Below are 15,645 nucleotides of genomic sequence, written 5' to 3'. Positions count from 1 at the left end.
ATGCAGGGCTGTCTCCAAAACTGGTTCTGGTGTTACCGACTCAGAAGAAGCCATTCGAGTACATGAGTTTCCCTCACCCACTGCTCAGTGGCCCTCCTCATCACTGTACCCAGCCCAGTCCTAGTTTGAGTAGATCAGCCTGAACTATGGCAAGGAGCAAAATCACCTAGTTTCTAGTCTTTTCCATGGAGGAAAGCAATCTCTGGGTGATCTGTATCAGCACTATATTTAAAATGCAAACGCATCCCTCACTCAGGCTGTTAGCTCCTGAAGATCATTCGCACAGCTGTTCCTTCGGGAAAATGATAGCCCAGAGCAAGGCCACCATTTGGTTGTTCGTGACTACATGTGTATGGGAGGCTTCTGAAAGTCATCTCTGGATTAAACAAGACCTGTAGTCAATCCATAGCAATTTGCGCTGCATTTAGTGACGAGAATATTCTTAGGGATTTTCACATTTAAAAAACTGTTTTAATTAAAATATTAGAAATCAAATATGACTGAGGTAAAACAAAGTTACATTTCTTCCTGCAGCAGCCAGGCAGTGGGAACCTTCAGATTTCAGAACAGCAGGATTCAATGATAGGCTGACCACTATCATGTCTGAAATTCAAAAGAAAGACCAATGAGAAGATTTCAATAGAATTATACTATGACAGAACATTTAATCTTAAAATGGAAGGGTGAATTGGAGTAATAAATATAATCACGACAATATTAATGATCTAGCACTTACTGAAAATATTATAATGAAATTTCTAATGGTAAATATATCTATTCAATAACACTATATAATCTGTGCTTATATGATTTCTACTGAGTTATTCAGCAATTAGTAAAAATAATTGTACTCTATTAATGTAAAATTATGAAGTACTATTAATATATTCTACCTTACTAATTTATGTTAGTGTAATATAACACACAATGCCAATAAAACTTTAACAGAATGTTTTCTAAGTTTCTCAGAAATATTTATATAGAAGTTACGTGAAGTATTGTTCGGCCAACAAAGAAAGTGATGTTTTTTAAAGTGTTGGCATTTCCTGGTTCACTGTTTTTTAAGTATTTGTTTAGAGCAGTTTCAGGTTTACAACAAAATTGATGGGAAGGAACAGAGATCTCCCATCTCCTGCCTGCCTGTGCACATGCACGCCCTCCCCCACTATTAGTATCTCTCACCAGAGGGGCAGGTGCACTTGCACTGACATGTCATCACCACCCACAGCCCACAGCTTACCTCAAGGTTCACTCTTGCTGTTGTACGTTCTGTGGGTCTGGACAAATATTTAATGACATAAATCCATCATTACAACACATCATTCAGATTATTTTAAGTGCCCTAAAAATCCTCTGTGCTGATTAACTTTTTAAAAAACTGTGTATTTTTAAAAAAATGGAATTATCTGGAAGTATAATGTCCTTTCATTTCCCATATAATGGAAATAATATATATTTTATATTTATATATATATAAATAATATATAATCAATAATAAAATCGTTATTATTCACTTTATATTTATGAAGAATTCCTAATACTGGTTAATGTTCTCACTTGAAATGTTAAGTGGTCCACATTATGGCATACTGTAAATATATCATTTTCTGGTAAAGAGTACTTTATTTGAATATTCAAGTTACTATCCACTAGACTATTTTAATCAACATCTGGCTTATTTAATAATAATTGCAATTATTCAACTTTAATTGTTTTGGAAAAGTTTCCCTAAACATTCACAGTTCTGTAGTGAAATGCGGCCAGTAACAGACCCTAAGATAGTGTTTAAAATAGATATTATTCTTTATGCTTGAAACATAAGAGTCCACATCTTATTATATGAATCAACAATAAACAACACACATAAATTGGGAGAGATTTATATTTTTCCACTACCCTAGTTCTCTAAAAAACAAGATTTAACAGATTTCTAAAATCAACCTTAAACATATATCTAAAAATACAATAATTCCTACTTAATAGTGACAATAACAAAATACCATCATGTTCCTGTAGTATGCTATAAGAATCATTCAATAGAATTTAATAATTAATTGTATCTTTCTTGTTATTCTTCTGAATCATCAAAAAGCTAGAGAAGTTTAGGAAACACAAAGAAGTTTGTCTACCTAAAGGGGAAAATTACCATTGATACCCCTCCAAGCAGGAGAAAAAGTAGCTTCATGAAGACAAATGTAGACCCTCGAGACAACTTTCTCTAGGAGACTCATCCCACTTAGCTCAGAGAAGAGCGACCCCCGAGTCAGTTTAGCACACCAAGTATGTTTTGTGAATGTGCCCCCAAACACACTTGCTCATGGGCCCTCCCCAGCTGGGGCCAAGGTGCAATGTCATTTAATTATGCCACATTGTGTAGTTTACACATCGATTTTCAGAATCAAAGCCAAGGTTTTTAGTTTTTATTTTAACTACTTTTCACTGTCATGAATGTTCCATACAAAATTATTTTCATGAAAGAAATGTTTATTTTTTATCAATTCACTTATTATTTGGCATATTCTCAAACATGATCTAGGGGAGCCACTGTGACACTTAAGTGTGGATCACTGCTCAGTCTTTGGACTTCTCACCCTCTCCAAGTTGGCATCTGGCAGTGAGGGAGTCTCAACAATTCCCAGCCTTAAATGTTACAGGGCTGGCATTTTAAGCAGTTTCTGGGACTGAGCTGTGTGCAAAGAGAGTAGGTAGAGTAGAGCTAGAGGTTAGGGAACAAGCTGACACCTGTTCTGGATGCAAGAGAAGGTGAGGGACCAACTTTAAGAGCCACTGGGGAAGGGTCATCCACTGGCTGCCTGGACACCAGCTTGTCCCTCTGCTTAAGGTCACTGCAACCCCAAGCCTAGCTCCCTTCCTCCTACAATCATGCTCAGACGGCTCCATTATTTTCTGTCAGGTATTTCTTCCACTTCTGTTTTTATAGACCTGGAGTCCAGAACAAGTATGCTGAATGCACCAGCTCACCTCTGCCCCTATATCCCTTTACATTCTATGAGGAAGATAAAACCAAACCATGTCATCCATAAAAATCTGGCCTGGTATCGTCTGCTAGGTCTTGGTGTGCTCCTGGTGAACATAACAAATTGCAAAGAACATCGACATCATATAAGGCTGTTACAGGACCATCATTATCAGGAGAAACACAAATCCACCCAGTTATGATCTCTGGACACAGACAAAATATGAACATCACCCAAGCCTCAAAATACCAACCACATCCCTCTCCCAGCCCATATAAGACTGTTTCTTCACCAATTACAGCTGCAGTCTTACTCTATTCATATATCCACAAAGAGATTTCATAAGACACCAATTAATCATCTCTGCTCTCTGACAGCAAGTAATCTAGATCAAATCACTGCTTGAGTGAGTTAAAAGACTCACTCCCCAAATCAACTAACACAAGTGAAAATAAGGTCCTTTAACGAAATATTCCAAAGTTCCATTTTGAAACTTGTCTCTAGATGAAAGGAGTAATGAATCCAATTTCTATTCAATTGCAGGCATGTTCCTGATAGTCTTTAGAGGGAGATCGCTAATAGTATGAACATATGTATGTATATAGAGGCATGGATATTTTTACAAACCTGAACCTCAGTTCTCAAAGTTTAAACACAATTTCACAGCACAATATCAATGGGCTAAGCTGGAAGTCTGAGTGAGGACTGGTACATCGACTGCCAGCTGCTGTGGAGTCAAGCTACACTGCTGGTTGTGGACATGTGTGTGAGCAGTAGCGCAAACACATGGAACAAGGAAGAGAATCTGCCATGACTACTTGGAGCCCTGGAGTGCCAGGAGCAAAGAAAAGGCATTTGTGGTTATGTCTGGCCCTCAGATCCCCATCCACTGAGGCATGCAAGGGCGCCAGTGTCGGCAGAGAGGAAACTGGGCTCTTCTGGGGCTGTGGCTCCTCTCACGGGTCTTCACTCCCCATCCTCAGTCCTCTGTTACATTTCCTGCCTAATCTCAAGTCAGGGGCAATTCCGAATGCACTCATGGAGTCTGGGATGGGGGTTCTCAGAGAGCCAAAAAGAGGAACCTCGAAGCAGCTGCCCATGGTGGAGGTGACAGATGGATCAGTGAGTCACATTTCTGTTGAACTGTTAGACTCTGCTTGCATCCGTATTATATTTCTGCAGAATTAGACATGCACCTTCCACAAGAAAGCAGCCAAAAGGTGTGTCTGTCATGACTGCTTCTGTATTTGGTAGCAAATCACATAAAAGATACCACTGTTTTAAGCATTTTCCACCCAAATTCCACACGTCATGGTATTACAACCTTCCTGTCTGGTGCTCTGTTCCCCTTCTGGCCAACAATTAAAGGAAACAGGCCAAGGAAAGTTGTTCGGGGTCGCCACCTATTTTACTCATTTCTCTCATTTGTGAAGAGGAGCATCTAGAGGAAAGTCAGAAATAAAGATTTCAAGAATGAGAGAAGTAACTCTTCAGGGAACCCCTGAAACAAACTCCTAAAATTAGGAGGGCAGGGCTGGATGCAGAGGGGCCAACGTTGCTGCCTTGACGTTCCTGGGCCCCAAATCCATGGGCAAGCTGAGGGCCCCACTGCTTTTGTCTGCAGCCACGGGAACATTCTGTATCCTCTGGAGCTCTCCCAGCTCCGAGTTCATTTCTCCTTTGATCACAGGGCACACGTCACACCAGGAGTCTGGTTCTTTAGCTGGTGTCATCTTTTTCAATTGAGATCCAATTTGCATTCCATAAAATTCACCCTTTAAACTGTGACTTTTTTTTTTTTTTAGTATATTCACAAGGCTCTGTTAGCACCATCACTAATTACACAACATTTTTATCATTTGCCAAGAAACCCTGTGCACATTCACATTCACTACTCCCTCCCTCCTCCCGGTCCCTGGCAGCCACTCCGTCTCTATGGACCTATCTAGACATTTCATATGAACTGAAGTACATGATATGTATGTTTTGTGTCTGGCCTCTTTCACTTAATACAATGCTTTCAATCTTTATCAGTATAGGAACACATACTCAGCATTTCATTTTTTTTTTAAATATTATTTGAGAGTGAGAGAGCACAAGCAGGGGTGCAGTAGGCAGAGGGAGAGAGCAAAGCAGGCTCCCCACAGAGCACGGATCCTGACTCAGGGCTTGATCCCAGGACCCTAAGATCATGACCTGAGCTAAAGGCAGATGCTTAACCAACTGCACCACCCAGGTGCCCCTCAACAGTTCATTCTTGTTTTAATGACTGAGTAACATTCTGTTGTAGGAATATGGCACATTTTGCTTATTCATTCATCAATTTATGGACATTTAGGTTGTTTCCACTTTTTGGCTCTATGAACCTACTAAGAACACTTACATATATATTTTTGTGTGAATGTATTCTCAATTATGGGTATGTCAGTAGAAAATGAATTGCTGAGTATATGGTAACTTTTATTTTTTTGAGGGACTGCCAGGCTGCTTTCCACATCAGCTGCACCATTTTACATTCCTACCTGGAGTGTGTGAGAGCTCCAGTTTTTCCACGTCCTCTCATTCGCCTACCATCTGTCTTGTATCAGCCATCCCAGTGGCAGCGTGAAGGTATCTCACTGTAGTTCTGATTTGCATTTCCCTAATGAATATCGATTCTGAGCATCTTTTTTGTATTCTTACTGGTCACTTTTAGATTGGAAAACGATCTATGCAAGTTTTTTGCCTGTTTTTAAATTTGGATTATTTCAACAATTTTTGAGTTGTAAGAGTTCTTTATGAATTCCAGATACTATGCTCTCTTCAGATCTTTGATTTGCAATTATTTTCTCCCATTATGGAGGAAGTCTTTCAACCTTGTTAGTGTCCTTTGAAGCACAAACATTTCACTGTGATGAACCCAATTTATTAATTTTTTTCTTTGGTTGCATGTACTTATGGCATTGCCAAATCCAAGAACAAACAAATATCTATATCTATCTATCTATCTATCTATCTATCTATTTTTCAATTAATCTCTACACCCAACATGAAACTTGAACTCATGACACTGAGATCAAGTCACACACCATTCTGACAGAGCCAGCCAGGCACCCTCAAGAATACAAATATTTGTGTCTTTGTTTTCTTCTAAGAGTTTTGTGATGTTAGCTTTTATATTTAGCTATTTTACCCATTTGAGGGTTTTTAAAATATGTTAGATAGGGGTACAATTTCTTTTTTTCGTATGTGGATGCCCAGTTGCTCCAGGACCATTTGTTAAAATAACTACTGTATTTCCTACTGAACATTCTTGGCACCCTTGTCAAAATTAAATTGACTATGAGGATTTATTTCTGAACTCTCAATTCTAGTTCACTTACCCAGAAGTCTATTCTTATTCCAGTACCTCAGTCATGATTGATGTACTTTGTGGTAAGATCTGAAAGTGAGACATGTGAGTACTCAATTTAATTTTTCCTTTCAAGGTTGTTTTGTTTATTCTGGGTCCTTGCACTTCCACACACATTTTATGGTCAGCTGGATTTGTGATACAGATTACACTGAATCTGTAGGTCATACCAGGATTACTGCCATCTAATATCAAGTTTTCAAATCCATAATCACTTTCATTCCACAAGTACTTTTTTTTTTAAGATTTATTTATTTGTCAGAGTGAGCACAGGCAGACAGAGTGGCAGGCAGAGGCAGATGGAGATGCAGGCTCCCGCTGAGCAAGGAGCCCGATGTGGGACTCAATCCCAGGACGCTGGGATCATGACCTGAGCCGAAGGCAGCGGCTTAACCAACTGAGTCACCCAGGCGTCCCCCACAAGTACTTTTTTATGGTATATTTAATTTCTTTCAAATATTTTGTCGTTTTCAAGGTACAGATCTACCTATGTTTAAATGTATCTTCAGTATTTTATTCTTTTTGATGCTATTAATTTTTTACTCTCTAGGATCCTATTCTGGATCATACATTGCTTTTAGCTGTCTTATCTTGATACTTTTTTGGGTTCTAGAACATGCTTCAGTTTTGTCTTCCATGAAATTGCCATTTTTGCAGAGTTTGAGTCAGTTGTTTACCACAATTCCCCAAAATGGTATTTCCTTCTGTGTTCTTATTGTGAGATTTAGTTCATGTATTAACATCATTCTTTTTTTTTTTGTCCTCTACTTCCATTTTTCAGGAACACTACCATAGTGATGTTTGGTCTTTCTCAGTAATTTACACCAGGAGCTGCAGGATGTCAATATTTTTTCTTTATGATGTTAATTTCTTCATGGAGGGTTAAAAACTTCAATTAAATGCTTAAAGCATTTACCTAACATTAACCTTTCACTATGGTGGTTTCAAGTGGTGATGTTTATCCTACCATTCCCTCTGCTTTTAGTTGATTTCTACTATAAAGAGTGTTTCATTTCTCTCCACATAAAGAGGCATGCATGTTTATGAATATGTTAATCTTTTTATTCTTTATTTTTCATTTTATGTTAGTTACCATACAGTACATCATCAGTTTTTGTTTTTTGTTTTTTTAAAAGATTTTATTTATTTATTTGACAGATAGAGATCACAAGTAGGCAGAGAGGCAGGCAGAGAGAGAGGGGGGGAAGCAGGTTCCCCGCTGAGCAGAGAGCCCGTCTCGGGGCTCAATCCCAGGATCCTGGGATCATGACCTGAGCTGAAGGCAGAGGCTTTAACCCACTGAGCCACCCAGGTGCCCCACATCATCAGTATTTGATATAACATTCTATGATTCATTTTTTGGGTATAACATCCAATGTTCCATGCAATAGGTGTCCTCCTTAATACCCATCACCAGGCTAACACATCCCCCCACACGCTGAAAAATCTTCAGTTTGTTTCTCAGAGTCCACAGTATTTCATGGTTCATCTCCCCTTCCGATTTCCCTCCCTTCATTTTTCACTTCCTTCTCCTAATGTCTTCCATGCTATTCCTTATGTTCCACAAATAAGTGAAACCATAAGATAATTGACTCTCTCTGCTTGACTTATTTCACTTAGCATAATCTCCTCCAGTCCCATCCATGTTGATGCAGAAGCTGGGTATTCATTCTTTCTGATGGCTGAGTGATATTCTATTGTATTTATGGACCACCTCTTCTTTATCCAGTTGTCTGCTGAAGGGCATTTCAGCTCTTTCCATAGTTTGGCTGTTGTGGGGACATTGCTGCAATGAACACTGGGGTGCATGTGGCCCTTCTTTTCACTACATCTGTATGTTTTCCAAAGTGACTCTACCAACTTGAGTTCCCACCAACAGTATAAGAGGGTTGGTTCCCCTTTCTCCACAGCCTAACATTTGTTGTTTCTTGTGTTGTCAATTTTGGCCATTCTAACTGCTTTAAGTTGGTATCTCAATGTGTTTTTTGTTTGTTTGTTTTCTAATTTTTTTTAATAAACATGTAATGTATTATTAGCCCCAGGGGTATAGGTCTGTGAATCGCCAGGTTTACACACTTCATAGCACTCACCATAGCACGTTCTCAATGTGGTTCCGATTTGAATTTCCCTGATGGCTAATGATGATGGACATTTTTTCATGTGTTTACTAGCCATTTGTATGTCTTCTTTGGAGAAGTGTCTGTTCATGTCTTCTGCCCATTTTTTGACTTATTTGTTTTTGGGTGTTGAGTTTGAGAAGTCCTTTATAGATCTTGGATATCATCCCTTTGTCTGTAGTGTCATTTGCAAATATCTTCTCCCATTCCGTGGGCTGCCACTTAATTTTGTTGACTGTTTCCTTTGCTGTGCAGAAGCTTTTTATCTTGATGATATCCCAAAAGTTCATTTTCGCTTTTGTTTCCCTTGCTTTTGGAGACATGTCTTGAAAGAAGTTGCTGTGGCCGATGTTGAAGAGGTTACTGCTTACATTCTCCTCTAGGATTTTGATGGGATTCCTGTCCACATTGAAGTCTTTCATCCATTTTGAGTTAATCTTTGTGTATGGTGTAATAGAATGGTCAAGCTTCATTCTTCTATACATAGCTGTCCAATTTTCCCAACACCATTTATTGAAGAGACTGTCTTTTTCCCATTGGATATTTTTTCCTGCTTTGTCGAAGATTATTTGACTATAGAGTTGAGGGTCCATATCTAAGCTCTCTAGTCTGTTCTGGTCCATGTGTCTGTTTTTGTGTCAGTACCATGCTGTCTTGTCGATCACAGCTTTGTGCAATAGCTTGACATGAGGAAACGTTATGCCCCCAGCTTTGTTTTTTTCAACATTTCCTTGGTGATTTGGGGTCTTTTCTGGTTCCATACAAATTTTAGGATTGTTTGCTCCCAACTTTGAAAAATGTCATTGGTATTTTGATCAGGATGACAGTGAAAGTATACATTGCTCTGGGCAATACAGACATTTTAACAATATTTCTTTCAATGCATGAGCATGTAATGTTTTTCCATCATTTTGTGTCTTCTTCAATTTCTTTCATGAGTGTTCTGTAGTTCCTAGAGTATAGATCCTTTATCTCTTTGGTTAGGTTTATTCCAAGGTATCTTATGATTTTTGGTGCTATTGTAAATGAAATCTATTCTCTAATTTCTCTTTCTACAGTTTCATTTTTAGCGTTTAAGAAAGCAACTGATTTCTGTGCATTGATTTTGTATCCTGCCACATTATTAAATTGCTGTATGAGTTCTAGTAATTTGGGGGGCAGCATCTTTTGGGTTTTCCACATCAAGTGTCATGTCAACTGAGAAGAGAAAGTGTTTGACCTCTTTGCTAGTTTGAATACCTTTTCTTTTTGTTGTCTGATTGCTAAGGCTACGACTTCCTGTACTATGTTCAACAATAGTGGCAAAAGTGGCATCCTTGTTGTGTTCCTGGTCTTAAAGGAAAGGCTCTCAGATTTTCCCAACTGAGAATGATATTGGCTGTGAATTTTTCAGAGATGGATTTTATGAAATTGAGGAATGTTCCCTCTATCCTTATACTCTAAAGAATTTTAATCAGGGAAGGATGCTGTATTGTGTCAAATGCTTTTTCTCCATCAACTGAGAGGACCATGTGGTTCTTCTCCCTTTTTAATGTGTTTTATCACATTGATTGATTTTTAAGTGCCGAATCACCCTTGCGTCCCCAGATGAATCCCACCTGGTCATGGTGGATAATCTTTTTAATGTACTATTGGATCCTATTGGCTAAGATCTTATTGAGAATTTTGGCATCCATATTCCTCAGGGATATTGGTTTCATATTCTCCTTTTTGTCGGGGTCTTTGCATGGTTCAGGGATCAAGGTAATGCTGGTTTCATAGAAAGAGTCTGGAACCTTTCTTTCTGTTTCTATTTTTTGAAACTGCTTTAGCAGAATACGTATTATTTCTTCTTTGAATGTTTGGTAGAATCCTCCAGGGAATCTGTCAGGTCCTGGACTTTGGTTTTTTGGAAGGTTTTGATCATTGCTTCAATCTCATTACTGGTTATTGTTCTATTCAGGTTGTCAATTTCATCCTATTTCAGTCTTGGAAGTTTATAGGTTTCCAGGAATTCATCTGTTTCTTCTAGTTTACTCAACTTACTGGCATATAGCTGCTAATAGTAATTTCTGATTATTGTTTCTATTTCCTTGGTGTCAGCCATGATCTCTCCTCTTTCATTCATAATTTTATTAATTTGGGTCCTTTCTCTTTTCTTTTGGATAAGTCTGGCCAGTGGTTTATTGATCTTATTAATTCTTTCAAAGAACCAGCTGTGTTCTACTGTATTTCTGGTTTCTAATTCATTGATCTCTGCTCTAATCGTAATTATTTCCCTTCTTGTGCATGGGTTAGGCTTTATTTGTTGTTGATTCTCCAGTTCTTTAAGGTGTAAAGAGTGTTTGTGTATTCATGATTTTTCTATTTTTTTGAGTGAGGCTTGGATGGCTATGTATTTCCCCCTTAGGACTGCCTTTGCCATGTCCCATAAATTTTGGGCCAATGTTGTTTCATTCTCACTGGTTTTCTTGAATTGTTTAAGTTCTTCTTTGATTTCCTGGTTGACCCAAACATTCTTGAGCAGGATAGTCTTTAGCTTCCAAACGGTAGAATTTCTCCCAAATCTTTTCTTGTGACTGAGTTCCAGTTTCAAAGCACTGTGATCTGAGAATATGCAGGGAATAATTTCAATCTTGTGATATCAGTTGAGATTTGACTTGTGTCCCAGTATGTGGTCTATTCTGGAAAAAGTTTCATGTGTGCTTGAGAAGAATGAGTATTCTGTTGTTTTAGAGTGGAATGTTCTGCATATATCTATGAGGTCCACCTGGTCCAGCGTGTCATTCAAAGCTCTTATTTCTTTGTTGATTTTCTGATTAGATATCTGTCTAAAGCTGAGAGTGGAGTGTTAAGGTTTCCTACAAATAATGTGTTATTATCAGTATGTCTCTTTATTTTGGTTAACAGTTGGCTTATGTAGTTGGCTGTTCCCATGTTGGGATCATAGATATTTACAATTGTTAGATCTTGTTGGATAGACTCTTCAATCTTTAGCTTAAAATCTAATTTGTCTGATAAGAGAATTGATACCCCAGTTTTCTTTTGCAGTCTGTTGGCATGAAAGATGGTTCTCTATCTCTTCACTTTCAGTCTGGATGTATCTTTAGGTTCAAAATGAGTCTCTTGTAGACAGCATATGAATCAGTCTTTTTTATCCAATCTGCAACCCTGTGCCATTTTACGGGAGCATTTAGGCTGTTCATGTAGACAGTGATTATTTAAAGATATGATTTTATTGTCATCATGTTGTCTATGAGGTCCTTGTTTCTATAGATTATCTCTAAATTTCTGTTCTATATAATTCTTGGGGTATTTTTCCTTTTATAGAACGCCCCTCCCTTAATATTTCCTGCAGGGCCGGCTTAGTGATCACATATTCTTTCAGTTTTTGCTGGTCTTGGAAGCTCTTTATCTCTCCATCCATTCTAAATGACAGCCTTGCCAGAAAAAGTATTCTTCACTGCATGTTCTTCTCATTTAGTCTGATTATGTCTTGCCACAGCACTCTCTGGCTTGCCACGTCTCTGTGAACAGGTCTGCCATTACTCTGATGTTCCTCCCTCTGTAGGTAAGGCCTCTCTTCCCCCTAACTGTCCTTAAGATGTTTTCCTTGGTTTTAGGATTTGCAAATTTTACTATTACAATCCTGGGGATTGGTTTATTCTCCTTGATCTTGGGAGGTGTTCTGCCTCTAGGACATGAATGCTTGTTTCATCTCCCACATTAAGGAAGTTGTCAGCTAGAATTTGCTCAAATATTTCTTCTACTCCTCTCTCTCTCTCTCCACCCTCTTAGGGATGCCAATAATTCTGACATTGGAAAGTTTCATGGCATCATTTATTTCTCTGTTTTCACGGATTCTAAGTTGTTTTTTCCAGGTCCTGCTTGTTCCTTCTTTTCTATCAGTTTGTCTTCTAGATCACTAATTCATTCTTGTGCCTTATTTACCCTAGCTGTTAAGAGTGTCTAGATTAGATTAATCTCATTGATAGCATTTTTAAATTCTGCCAGATTAGCTCTCACCCCTGCCCTTAGACAATCTATGTTGCCATTAATGGTTTTCTCCAACCTAGCTATTGTCTGCATAACTGTTACCCTGAAGTCTATTTCCAACCTTTTGCTTATATCCATACCCATTAGTTCTGTGGCAGAGGTCACAGTGTCTAAATTTTTCCAGTGTTGGGTGTTCCTCCTCTTACTCATTCTGTTGAGGGGTGGTTGAGGGAATGTACAGAGCCCAGATTATTGACTACAGCCAAAGCAAGATGCACCTATTTTATAGGGAACTAAGGGTTGCTGGCCTCTTGATCTTTCTGCCTGTCTTCTGGGGGAGGGGTCTGCCATCCTGTTACTCAGGCAACCCTGTTTGGGGAGAGTTACTCTGCCCCCTGTGGAGGGGTTGGGCTTAGTGAAAGCCAGTTTTGGGGGGCTTTTGTTCTCTGGGGGCTTTCCCTGGTGGCTTTCTGCGTGTCTTCCAAGAGTCAGAGCAGAAGTGACATTAACCAAACTTTTGTCTCAGAACAGAGATCACAGTCTGTTCTCCAGTGAGTCCTCCAGGACACACTGCCTGTTTTTGTCTGTGCTGCTAAAAACCAGTGTCCTTGGCTGTGTGACTCACAGCAGCATTCTCAGCCTCACTTCCAGGTCCAGGCATTTCTTTACCCTCTGTGCTACTAAAACCTCCATCTGCCCCCATTTTGTACAGGTGCCCCCGCAGCTCCAGGTTTCAGTCTTGTGGGCTGCTCTGAAGTCCTTTTCCTGCCACTACCAGTCTGCAAGTCTGTGCCCAGTCTCAGCGAGGGAGGCTTTTGCACTCTGGTGGTTCAGGATCCTGGAAGCTACCCCCCCCCTTCTGTTTATCTTCCAATATCTGTCTGCAGAATCATGGCTCCCTGTTTCATACCTTGAAACCAACTGCCAGAGATATTCTGTTGGTATAGATCTGGATATATCTTCTTATATCATAGGCTGATTTCATGGGTGTTCAGAGTGGCCTGGTAGATATCCAGCTTAATTCAGGGAACAGGTTGAAATAGGGTCCCCTACTCCTCTGCCATCTTGCCCCGCCATTATTTTTATTCTTTATTTTGATGATATGGTTGTCCCAAATGGGCCATTAAGGGTCCATTTTGATCTGCCCCATTTTCTTTTCACCTGTCTACCTCTTTTCACCTGTCTACCTCTCCTTTTGTGAATACTTCCTTACTTTCTAGCAAAAGATACTTTAGATACTTTCCCTACCCAATACCAATCTTAATTTTCCTGCCTCAATCAACCTTTCCTCCAAGGAAGCCTAGTTCCTATCATTGAGAATGAAATTTAGAATCCATTTGAGTGATATTTGTCATTGCAGTGAGGTGTCCTTGCTTCTAGGCCCTTTCAGAGGACAGGACCAGGAAGCACAAGAACACACATCATTAATTCATATTAATTAAGTCTATTTCCAATTCAACAAGACTTATCTTCTCCTTCTTCCAGTATTTGTGTCTCCATTTTCCATTACCAGGTAAAATTTTGGCTGAACAACCTAAATATATTTAATCACATACTCAGTCATACAATACACAAAAAAACTTCAAAAAGTGCTACATTCACACCAACGCAAAAAAAAAAAAAATCAAGTAGGCATAAAGATAATTTGCAAGTATTTTTATATTTCACTTAAGTGTATAAGTAAAAACAGTGTTGAGAATTACTAGAATTTATTTTACAGTTATGGTAGTTATTTGATATAAAGTTAGGCTCATTTGTTTTTCAATTTTTTTCTCACTCACCCTTGTTGGCTTTAATTTTATTGTGGAGTGCACCAAGTGTTCCCAAACCAAAACCATACAAAGGGTAGTCTCAGAAAGCGTCCTCCTCCTATCACATTCTCAATACTGTGCTCCACCCTCTGGAGATTACATTTATTGCTTATCCTCCCTTTGCTTTTTCAAGGCCAGCAGCAGACGGACTCTGGCTTCACATATCTCTCACATTCTCTGTTTCTGATCTGCAGATCCTCTTCAAAATGCCTCACCTGACTAGGTTATGCTTATTCTGGAAAAACTCCTCTGTGATTATCTTATAATTAACCAATTAGAGACCTTAATGACATCTGCAAACCCCATTCCCTATTGCCATATAATGAAGAGAATGATATTCCATCACATCCAAAGGTCCAAAACAGAAGCGAAGAGAGGAAATTATACAGGTGTAACCCCAAGGGACACAATCTTGGGGGCAACTTAGAATATTGCCTAGCAAAATTACCCATTCTGAGGTTCCAATTTATATGGAATAACTTCTTGGAGGTTTAAAAAAGTGCTGGAAAGAAGAAAAAGACTTATTCCACCCATACCCTCTACCATTGTCCCAACCCCTTGCCTCAATCTGGACTCCTATGTCCCCTCAGTGTACCCCATATTCCCCTATCCTGTCCTTTAACTTACATTAACCCTCCCTACCTGGACCCTCTTCTTGAGGCCTGTGCATATCCTGGATCACCAGTACCTGTCCCAAAGCCCTGTTCTTTCTCTGCTCAAGTTGCTTCCAGTAGTGTGGCCTCTCTATGATCTTGAGTCCACCTCCACATACCTCCTTCTGCATCCTCATTAAGTAACTTGTCTCCTATTCCTTTCCCTCCTTTCTGCTTTTGTCAGTCCCTAAGGTCACCAAATGCTCCCTTCAATCTATCCCTGCTCCAACTACCTGGTGCCTCAGATGACAGCCATGTACTTGCCTCCTCCCCCACTTGCACTCACTTCACCCTCTGCCCTGTTTTTTTCATACTCCAGTGGGGCCCTGGTCTCCTGGCTTTCCATCCCCCACCTCTTTTCCTCTCACCTGTTTAGACAGGAATGACTGTGGCTGTGCAAATAAGAAAATGTGGACAGGCTGGACATTTTAAAAAGAGGAGAATTATTTTAACATTATTTACTTTATTTACAAACCAAATGTTTATTCTTCCATGTTTGTATTAATTTATAGCACAGATTTATATGTTTTAATACTGATATAATATTTAAATCACATTATTTTAAATTATGGCCTGCCACTTTATTTAGGTTATTCTGTGATTGATTCAAGTCTCTGCAATTATGGTTAAAGGTGCATAAAATATAAACTGAACAACATTATTAGACTTTTGAGGAACAACCTGCACTGATTTCAAGTACTAATCTATTGAAATAATTTA

The 15,645-nt window shown here is 39.0% G+C and overlaps 1 protein-coding gene across 4 annotated transcripts in view; it reads right to left on the bottom strand.

The window, feature by feature from the left end:
- Positions 1-457: 457 nt before the first annotated feature.
- LOC116874838 (zinc finger protein 705A-like) overlaps positions 458-15,645 on the bottom strand; it is a 39,015-nt gene continuing 23,827 nt past the window's right edge. For 3 of the 4 annotated variants that reach the window (XM_032869825.1, XM_032869826.1, XM_032869824.1), the window contains exons 6-7: positions 1,241-1,277; positions 458-603 (exon numbers count right to left, since the gene is read on the bottom strand). In XM_032869825.1, the coding sequence (XP_032725716.1) occupies positions 1,242-1,277 (36 nt within the window). In that variant the 3' untranslated portion in view covers positions 458-603; position 1,241. The remainder of the gene's footprint in view (positions 604-1,240; positions 1,278-15,645) is intronic. The other variant, XM_032869828.1, reaches the window with a different exon arrangement.

This window comes from Lontra canadensis, unplaced genomic scaffold (assembly GCF_010015895.1).
Source record: "Lontra canadensis isolate GAN:19392208 unplaced genomic scaffold, GSC_riverotter_1.0 scaffold39, whole genome shotgun sequence".
NCBI lineage: Eukaryota > Metazoa > Chordata > Mammalia > Carnivora > Mustelidae > Lontra > Lontra canadensis.
Note: the sequence above shows the minus strand (reverse complement) of the source record. Positions and strands in the feature narration are given on the sequence as shown.